The 9,789-nt window shown below is 35.5% G+C and overlaps 3 protein-coding genes across 3 annotated transcripts; 1 reads left to right on the plus strand and 2 right to left on the minus strand.

The window, feature by feature from the left end:
- Window positions 1-1,840: 1,840 nt before the first annotated feature.
- LOC130506527 (ethylene-responsive transcription factor 15-like) lies at window positions 1,841-2,797 on the minus strand. Its single transcript, XM_057001194.1, has one exon. It carries the CDS (start codon window positions 2,728-2,730, stop codon window positions 2,032-2,034), a length of 699 nt encoding a protein of 232 aa, XP_056857174.1. The 5' UTR covers window positions 2,731-2,797; the 3' UTR covers window positions 1,841-2,031.
- A 1,010-nt stretch (window positions 2,798-3,807) lies between these two features.
- On the plus strand, window positions 3,808-4,477 carry LOC130506526 (uncharacterized protein At1g43920, Chloroplastic-like). The gene is made up of 2 exons (XM_057001193.1): window positions 3,808-3,986; window positions 4,104-4,477. The coding sequence occupies exons 1-2, from the start codon at window positions 3,834-3,836 to the stop codon at window positions 4,350-4,352; spliced, it is 402 nt and encodes a 133-aa protein (XP_056857173.1). The 5' UTR covers window positions 3,808-3,833; the 3' UTR covers window positions 4,353-4,477.
- A 206-nt stretch (window positions 4,478-4,683) lies between these two features.
- LOC108839209 (uncharacterized) lies at window positions 4,684-7,656 on the minus strand. Its single transcript, XM_057001195.1, has 3 exons — window positions 6,040-7,656; window positions 4,956-5,929; window positions 4,684-4,879 (listed from the first exon to the last, which is right to left on the minus strand). The coding sequence occupies exons 1-3, from the start codon at window positions 7,654-7,656 to the stop codon at window positions 4,684-4,686; spliced, it is 2,787 nt and encodes a 928-aa protein (XP_056857175.1).
- Between the last annotated feature and the right edge of the window lie 2,133 nt (window positions 7,657-9,789).

A 9,789-nucleotide genomic window follows, 5' to 3' on the forward strand; every position in this document is an offset into this window, starting at 1 on the left:
TTTAAGCATTTTATTTTGTTTCATAATAGTAAGGTTCTCACATTTCTAGATAAAATTTAATGTCAATTGAAATTTGCAACCAATTACAAAATACTACATGTTTTTTATTGGTTATACTGATTTTATTTAATGCAATTTTATGTAACCAAGATAAATTGTATAGAAATTTGTATTTTCTTAATCTTTGTGTAAAAACCTTAAAGATCACTTAAAATGATACAGAGGGAGTATATTGTTATCATTAACTGCAACATGTGTGTTACTAATTGTCTCTGCTCATACTAAAAATAGCTAAATTTCTTTTTTCAAAGGTGTTACTAATTCTTTTATGTTCTAGCTAGCTGGTGGACTTTTAGAGAAAATATCAATGTATATATATCTAAAATACTTATAGAGTGTGATTGATATAATTTAAAGTAAAACAGAAGGATGACAGAAAACAAAAGTAAAACAGAAGAATAGATGGAAAATAATGGAAAATAATGAAAAACAAAATGGTAAAAATGAGAGAGAAAAAACCGAGTATATTTTGTTACTATAACTAACTCTGACAACACCTAGAATAAATAGTTCTCTCAGTAGTAAAGAGAGTAGTAACCAGCCACTGGAAAATTAACATTTCGGCAGCAGCATCGCCATAGACAGAGGATCGACATGTGGCAATACGTGACTATAGTCTGGACCACTTCTGTGGAACTATGATACCTCTGTATAATTCAAAAAAAATTCAGTAATGTCAAAACTGATATTTTATTTGATCAGTGAGTTTTGAACTGAAACTTGGGGTAACTTAAATTTTGGAGTAAATTCTTACTCTAAAACAACTAAACAGTAAGAGTCATAGTGTCTAGAACAACTAAACAGTCAGAGTCATAGTGTATATTGTTTCAGTTTTAGATAAGTCTATTTCTTTATACGTGTTTTGTTGTGTCAGGGGGATCCAGTACTATTGCCTTTGGCATCATCTAAACTTGTGAGAAGTGCATTTATATTAAACTTAACATTTCCGCCAACAATACAATAGTATGAAATTACAGTAACCACGGGTAGTTTGAATATTAATTTAGATTTTTTTTATATGGTACAGTCATGGTTTGTTTTTTGTTTTTGTTTTTGTTTTTTTACTGGTTTGTCGATTTAGCTTTTTATAATAATTGATGATGGTACTGTTTTTGATATCTTGTATGAAGCATTATTGTTAAATGAAGTTAAAGGATAAGGTGATCAACCAAAAGGTCCAACCCGATGATAAACTAAAGAACTGGGAATGATCAGTAAGATAATATGATGATTTATTTTACTAAATCAGGATTGTTTTATGATATTTTAATCTCTTGACAACTTACAAAATTATTTCTATTAAAACTTTAATTATTTCTATATATATATATATAAAAAAATATATAATAATCCTAGTCCCCGTAGGGTCACTTAATTAACTAGTCAATAAATTATATGATATATATAATGATATAGCATTTACCCAATAATAATAGGATCATACCTTTATAGATGTAATCGAATTATCCGACCCACAAAAGAACTTTATAGTTATATATCTTATCAACTCTTTTTCTTGACTTGATAGATTTTAATTAAGATTCATTTGAACTGATAGGAATGACTTATTTGATATATATATATATATAGACACTTAATATTAATTAATATAATATTTGTATCATTTAATATATTTTACCTTTATAAGAAAAACTGAGAATATTTAAAGCACAAACAAAAATATTAAAGCAATTAAGATATATTAGTCTATATATAGAACATCACCATCACCATCTATATAAATATTAAAGAAATTATTTACACACACTTTCCAGCGATATAACGCAATAATAGAGTTTTTTTTATACAGTTCAACATCACCATTACCATCCCATCTCTTCCAATAATTTCTTTTGGATACAACAAAGGAAAAACAAGAGAGCCAAAGAAGCTACAGAATGAACAAACTAATCTCTAAACTACTACAAGATTAAAGTTTAATGATTGCTATAGCTGGAATCATTTACAAGATCAGCATGAACTCATAAGAAGTTGTTCTAAATATTCAGCACCTAAATCTTCAAAAACCACAAGTGTACCACCTTCTTGCTTCACAACACTCTGCTTTTTACTTCTTGATGATGAAGAGGAAGAAGAGGAAGAAGATGAATAAGAACAAGAATTAGAAGAAGAAGCAGAAGAAGAATTAGAAGATCGCTTTTTCCCTCTAGGCCGGTTTCTAAGCGAATGTTTTCTCTTCAAGGCCATAATCGGAGATCCTCCATCTTGAAGATTCACATTCTCCATTTTCTTGAGCGACTCTCTGACCACTTCCACGGGGAAATTGAGTACAGCGAGAGATCCTTTTGTTGCAAAAGCGGCTTGGTCATAAGCAAGAGCTGCTTCCTCAGCTACATCGAACGTCCCGAGCCAAACCCTAACTCCGTTCCTAGTGGAATCTCTTATCTCAGCCGCAAATTTTCCCCATGGCCTCTTCCTCACTCCTCTGTATGACTTCTCTTCATCAACAGAACTAATCTTTTCTTCTTCCTCGGAGTTAGAAACGTCCGTTCGGGTTTCTTCTTTTATCATCATCTCCGGAGACTCAAATGAGAAGAAGTCATCAGAGTAATTATAACTAGGGCAAAAGAAGGATTGATCTAACATCGAACTCTCGTTCAGCAAGAATGATTCTTGTGATGAGCTCCAAGAACTCGAAGAGGAATACATGGTAGATTGAGAATATTCTTTTTTCGTTCTCTTTTTTTGTTCTGGCAATAACTTATTTCAAAACTTAATCCGTTATATATAGGGACATTAAATTTATTAGATATTTGAAAGTGGATGATATTTTATGGTTATAATTCTCATAGGTCATGTAGACAAATATGGCTGCCTTTAAAAACTAATAAATTTATTTTATACAATCGAATGAGGGGACCAACCACAAGACTGGTATTATATTTTTCCAATTATATTTAAGGAAAAAACTAGACTTCACAAGGATGTATCACTATTCGAGAAAAAAAGAGTGGACGATATAAATTTCCACGTGGCACGATTTCATTTACAAAAGGTGACGTTAGGCGGCGGGAAAATGACAAAATAGATGAGATCAACTGTGATGTGGCACTTTGATTGTGGGATCCGTTTCTTGTCTTTCTTTTTTTTGAACCTTTGGCTTTCATATCCGTTTCTTGTCTTTCGAGCAGTGTTAAGTAACTAAAAGTCTGAGAGAGTTGACTAGAAAAGGCACGTGGATATTTCATAAACGATTAGTTATTACCAAAATTTTATGAGATATAAATCGGGAAATCGGCCAGAAAAACACTGAACTTTGCAGGAATTGCCAAAACAAACCTAGACATATTGGCTAGCCAAAAAAACATTGAACTTGCTTTGACTTTTTCGGTTTATTAAGGACGTTACGATTGACTTTCCAGATTAGCACACCGTTAACCGGGTTAACAGATAATTAAGATGACGTTAATTTTGGGTGTTAAATCATACGACGTCGTTTTGTCTCTTTGTCTGATTAAAAAAAAAATTAAAAATATGTGCTTCCATCGGGTATCGAACCTGTGTACTCAAGTTAAATTGAACGGGTTTTTACCACTGAGCTAGTGGACTTTACAATAGATTGACAAACATCATTCTTTATATTGGCTTTAATCCTAGTTAAATGAATCAAAAAGAAACGACGTCCTTTTCTCCTCATAAACCCTAAATTCCCAAATCATAAAATCGATTCTCCATTGACGAACAGAGCTCGATTCTCTTCCATTTCTTCCTTAAGAAGCTCGATTCTCTTCCATTTCTTCGAGTGTCACACGATGAGTTCGGGTTGTGAGGATTCGTCGGTGAATACGATGGGTATTCGTGGTATCCCAGAGCAATGCGGATGTGGTCGAAGAACTGAGATTTACACATCAAAAACGAAGGAAAATCCAGGAAGAACTTTCTTTAGATGCCCAACGTTTCGAAATGTAAGTGTTTAATTGTTTGTGTTTCTGTAACCTTGTTGTGTTCTGAAATGTAAAGCTTCAATGTTTAGGTAGTGAGAAATTGTCTGACAATAGATTGTGTTCATGATTTGTGTCCAGGATCACTTGTACAAATGGGTAGATGAAGCTGTCTACGAAGAGGTTCACGATGCATTGCCTAAAGTTGATTGCTTTGCATCGGATTTGAGGAAGCTAAAAATGGAGATCGACAACCTCAAAAATGTGGAGGAACAGCTGAAAGAAGATGTCAAGAAGGCTAGCAATGAAGTTAAGAAGCTGAATGTGATCATCAAAGTGGGTTTTCTAGTGGCATCAGTTTCATGTATTGTGTTCATCATGAGAAAATAAGCACTAGGAATGGGTTGTCTTTGAAATGAGTTGTCTTTGAATATGTCTTGTGTTTGATTTGTGTGTTTGTGTAATTCTAATGGTTTCAAGACTCTTTATGTTATGGTTAATGTAAGACTTGTTTACTTCTTGATCATCAACACAGCAAAACAGAACAAAATAAGTAAAAGAAAAAGATAACATCACACAACCATCATCATTGTTTAAGAAAACAGCAAAGAGAGAGACAATATCACACAACCATCATCATTGTTTAAGAAAACAGCTAAACAAAAGAAAAAGAAGTACATCATCCATCATACAACAAAACATAAATCCGAGAGAGACAACATCACACAACAAACAAAAGAGTAGTTCTAAGAGAACCATCTTCCCCACGCTCCAGTCTGTGATGCTTGGGTAGATTGAGGAACTTCCCATCGTGATGCTTCAGTTTGTGAGGAGTGAGCTTGGGAAGCTTGTGATGAGTGAGGTTGTGAGGATTGAGCTTGGGAGGTTTGAGCTTGTGACTCTTCAAAATGTAGTCCCTGTATCATCCCAAATGAATTGTCAATAACCTCAAAAAATCTCAGAAACATTACCAATACCTACAAAACTAAGAACCTTACCTGATATTTCCTTGGTCTGCCTCTTGGTTTCTTAGGTGAGCTCGGGACAAAAGCCTTCCGACATGTATTCTTGTAGTGCCCTTCTTCTTTGCAATTAGAGCATGTCATTATCCTGTTCGCACGGCTCAGCTTGGTAGTAGACACTGTCTCATTGGTTCCCTTCTTTCGATCATGGTTTTTAGGCCTACCAGGCTTGCCATTTCGATTAGGTGGTGGAATCACACCTAATCTATTGGTCTGAGGCCACTCTATCATCCCATTTAAAGGACTGATCCCATAACTGTAGGTTTCACGCCACTGGTTTGTTGTGTAGCAAGGAGCAACAAACTCAGAAAGCTTCCTTTTCGCACCAAGGATGACCTTAGCAGCATGGATGCATGGAATACCATTCATTTGCCAGCTTCGACATGCACAAGTCTCCCTCTCCAAACTCACAACATACGTCTGCTCTTGGTCCTCCACCTCAGTCTCTGGCCCAATTGCCCAACGCAGTGTACACTCTTTAGACTTCTCCTCAACCCTGGCTAACTCTTTCTGTGTCTTCTCCGTGAACCTAGTCTTCCTGGCCGTAGCCATCTTAGACCTTAAGTAGTTCCTAGTCATACATTGGCGCCTTATCTCCTCTAACATGTCGAGCAGAGGCTTCTTCCTAGCCTCCCTGATGGTCTTGTTGAAGGACTCACACAAGTTGTTCAGATTATCATTGCAGTTGGAGCCTATCTTGAAGAAAGCTCTAGACCAAGTCTCTGGCTTTGTCTTAACCAGAGATGCATGTGCGCCTGGATCATATCTCTTAAGCTCATCCATGTTGTAGTTGAACATACCAGGAGTGTAGCACCTTGCAATGTACCAGAAGAACTTCTGTAACCTTAGATCTTTTCCACCTTTCCTCCAGTTCTCGTAAATATGGCGACAACACTGCCTATGCTCAGCTTCTGGAAGGAGGTTATGAACTGCCTTCACTAGTCCCTACAGAAACACAAGAATCACAAAAAAGAATCAGAAAATATAAGAATCACAAGAATCACAAAAATATAAGAATCACAAGAATCACAAAAAAGAATCAGAAACTCGTTTACCTTTTGTTTGTCAGACATTACAACAAAGCCTTTCCCAAGTTCCAATCCCAAATCCATGGCCAAATGCTGCACAAACCAATCCCAGTTTGTATCATTTTCTATCTCCACTACAGCCCAAGCAATAGGGACAATCCTATTGTCTCCATCTCTTCCAACCGCAGCCAACAACTGTCCCTTGATGTCCCACTTCAGAAAAGCTCCGTCTAAGCCAATAACTGGCCTACAAGTCTTCTTCCATGATTCCTTTTGTGCTTGGAAACACATGTAGAGCCTGTAGAACCTCTGCTTGCTTCCAACTGTGGCTCCTGGTATGGTCTCAATGTCCATGGTGGATCCAGGATTGCTCCTGAAGATCTCTGCTTGGTAATCCCAGATTTTATCAAAATGCTCCTCATGGGTCTTCCTCCTTTCTCTCATCAATTTCGTCTTGGCCTTAATGCATGAGTTTTCTTTGACTTCCATCTTATACTCCCTCAAGATCTCCGCCTGTATCTCCTTTGCTGTGATCTTCGGATTCAGCCTTAACCGCTCAGCAAATAAACTTGCAATTGCTGACCTCTTAAGTATCCTTGAGTGCCCTGTCTTCTCACACCTATGGTCATTGACGTATGTCTTTACCATCAATTTCTGCTTCCTCCTATCATAAGAACAGTACACCATCCAAGGACATGGAGACTCATCGTCTCTCATCTCAGCAGCACATTTTGCACCCATCTTCAAGCTACTGGATCGGTAGAATTTGATGTTGTATCTGGTTTTGAGGGTATACCTGAGACAAGTATGTTTGAAGTCCTCAGCATCTGAAAATACTTTGCCAAGCAGAAGTAGTTCCTCTGGATCAGTGTCTGCTCTGTAAGCTTCCGCAGGTATCATCTCCTCTTCATTCTCATCATCTGAAGACATCGGATCAGGGATTTTATCTTCATCCCAAGCATAATCATCCCCTTCGTCTTCATCAACCTCACAGTCATCATTTCTTGCTTCCTCACCAAAATGAAGACCCAAATCTCCGCAGTTTCCTTCTTCGATGCCAGCAAAACCATCATCTTCTTCTACATCAAGCCTACCATCTTCTAATGCTAACATACCATCTTCTAATGCTAGCGTACCATCATCACCTATATCTCCAAATTCTTCTTCTTCACTTCGAGGATTCAGCTCTTTTGTCTCTTTCTGTGGACATTCTTCTCTATCATCAACATCATCAACATCATCATCTTTTGTCTTCGAGTTTCGAGTTGACCCACCAGTAACCTTCTGCTTCTTCATTTGTCTAGGAGAAGGAGTAGAACCACCATATGGTGTCCCACGCCTTGTAACCTTCTCCGGAGATGCCACAGGCGACCCATATGGTGTCCCACGCCTCGTAACCTTCTCTGGAGATGCCACCATCGTCTTCGCTTCAACTCTTTTACTCTTCCTCGATCTCCCCGGCGATGACTGACTCACAGAGGCACCGCGATTTCCACCTTCCTTCGCCGATTTCTTTGGTTCAGAGACACTCCCTTCACCCTTCTTCGACGGCTGAACCACTTCTTCACTCTCATTCTTCTTCGACTGAACCGCTTCTTCGCTCCCGTACTCGAAATTCCTCATCCCTCCAAAGATCGTTACCATTTTTCCGTTCCTTGTGAACTTCGTCCTTGCCATCCACAAGAAATCCCCAAATCGATTTGGGTTCTGAGAAATTAGGGTTACGCGTTTTGTTTTAACTGAGTCATCCACATCTTTTGAACAATAAAAATAAACATGTAGAGTAATCTTCCGAGAAGTCCACTAGCTTAGTGGCAAATAACCCCTTTCCAGAAACACGAGTGCCTGAGTTCGAATCCCACAACCAACATCCTTTTAATTAAATAAAACGACGTCGTCTTGGGTTTTCGTCTTAAACAAAACATCCAGATCTTTTAATCAATAAAGAAAAATAAGTAGAGTAATATTTCGAAAAGTCCACCAGCTCAGTGGCAAAAACATCTACCTGGAACCCCGAGTGCATGGGTTCGAGCCCAACCAAAAACCATTTTCATTAAGTTAAACGACGTCGTTTTGAGATTTTGTCTTCACAAAGATCTTGATGAAAACGACGTCATTTCGTTAAACGGCAATAATTAACGGTGAGCTAACACTGTCTTAACTCTCTGTTAACGGTGTGTTAATTTGGAAAGTCAATCATAATTCTTTTAATATACTGAAAAAGTCAATGATAGTTCAGTGTTTTTTTGGCCAGGCTCGAGTATAGGTTTGTTTTGGCAATTCCTGCAAAGTTCAGTGTTTTTCTGGTCGATTTCCCGATATAAATCTTGATATATATATAAAAAATATTGATATACATACAAAATATCACATAGACTCTGAATTAATAAATCGTCAATTTTTAGGGCAATATTTAAATCTCTATAATTATAACAATAGAAAGTTAAAATGTTCATTCTCTAACACATAGAATCAGAGGCGGACACAGGTGGAGCCAGAGTGCACGTGCCCCACCCTATTTTTTTTTTTGAGATTTTTGTTCACAAATTATGTGAATACTCTTTATTTTAGGTGTTATTGCATTAAGTGCCGCATGCATTTTGTTTATAAATCCTTGTATTAAAACTTTTTTATACTATACGACCCATTGATTGGAAATTGTCATCAATGTTAGTTTTAAATTCATTAATTCCTCCACGTTTCTCAGGTTTAAACTACGAACTGGTTTTGTTTTCAGGTTTTTAACACATTTTTGGGTAAAAGATTATTTTTTGGAAAAAAAGGCTTGGGTAAAAAAGATTCTTATACACATTTTATTATATTTTAGTAACTTTTCTATAAAACAAGTTTTCATTTTTCCTTTGTTCTCTCCTACCTAATAGAATTTTTTTTCTTTTCTTCATTTTCTTTAATATTTAGTTAACTTTGTTTTCTTTTATTTTTTTTTAAAGTTACTTTATTTAATTTTTACTTTAAATACTTCTTTATCAAGTATTATTTCCCAATATTTAAATTAAAAAAATAACTAAAACGAAAAATCATAATAAATTATATATAACATAATTTTTTGTGATATTACTTAAAAATATTAAGCATTATAAAAATGTTTTTCTTTGACTCACTTTTAAAATAAATATACATATTAAAAGAGTAAAGTAGTTTAAAAAAAATATAATATACCATACATAATTTTTTATCGAATAATCTAATTTAATAATTATACATACATATATATATATATATATATATATATGTGAAAAAAACTTAAGATTCACATATATAATGTTCCAATACTTTTTATAATGAAATAAATAAATTGTGCTCTTATTGATGACAAAAAAAAAAGAAAAATTTGTACCCCATGTTAGATGATTTTCTAGATCCACCTCGGCATAGAATTAGGTTTACGTCTCCGATTGTAAATTTCAAATCATTAGTTAGTGGTTCGATTTATATATAATTTTGAAAGAGAAACGATATGTAATCGAACCGTGGCTTATTGAGTGATATCTTCGTGATGTTGCCGACAGCCAATACAAAATAGATATTTCTCATAGCCAACCTTAAACATAAAAATAAAAATTTTGGTCAGAAAAAAAAACACAAAAAGTTAATTTATGGTTCTTTAATAGGGTAGTGAAAATATGAAATAAAGATCGATGATAAAAGTCATTGGCCACAGTTTTGTTTTTGGTCACTCGGATCATTCGGATCCAAAGATCCTAGAATCCTAAAGGGTAAGGCTCTAACTGAAAAAAACAGATCAATCGTTGCATA

Source organism: Raphanus sativus, unplaced genomic scaffold (genome assembly GCF_000801105.2).
Source record: "Raphanus sativus cultivar WK10039 unplaced genomic scaffold, ASM80110v3 Scaffold3348, whole genome shotgun sequence".
In the NCBI taxonomy this organism is placed as follows: Eukaryota; Viridiplantae; Streptophyta; class Magnoliopsida; order Brassicales; family Brassicaceae; genus Raphanus; species Raphanus sativus.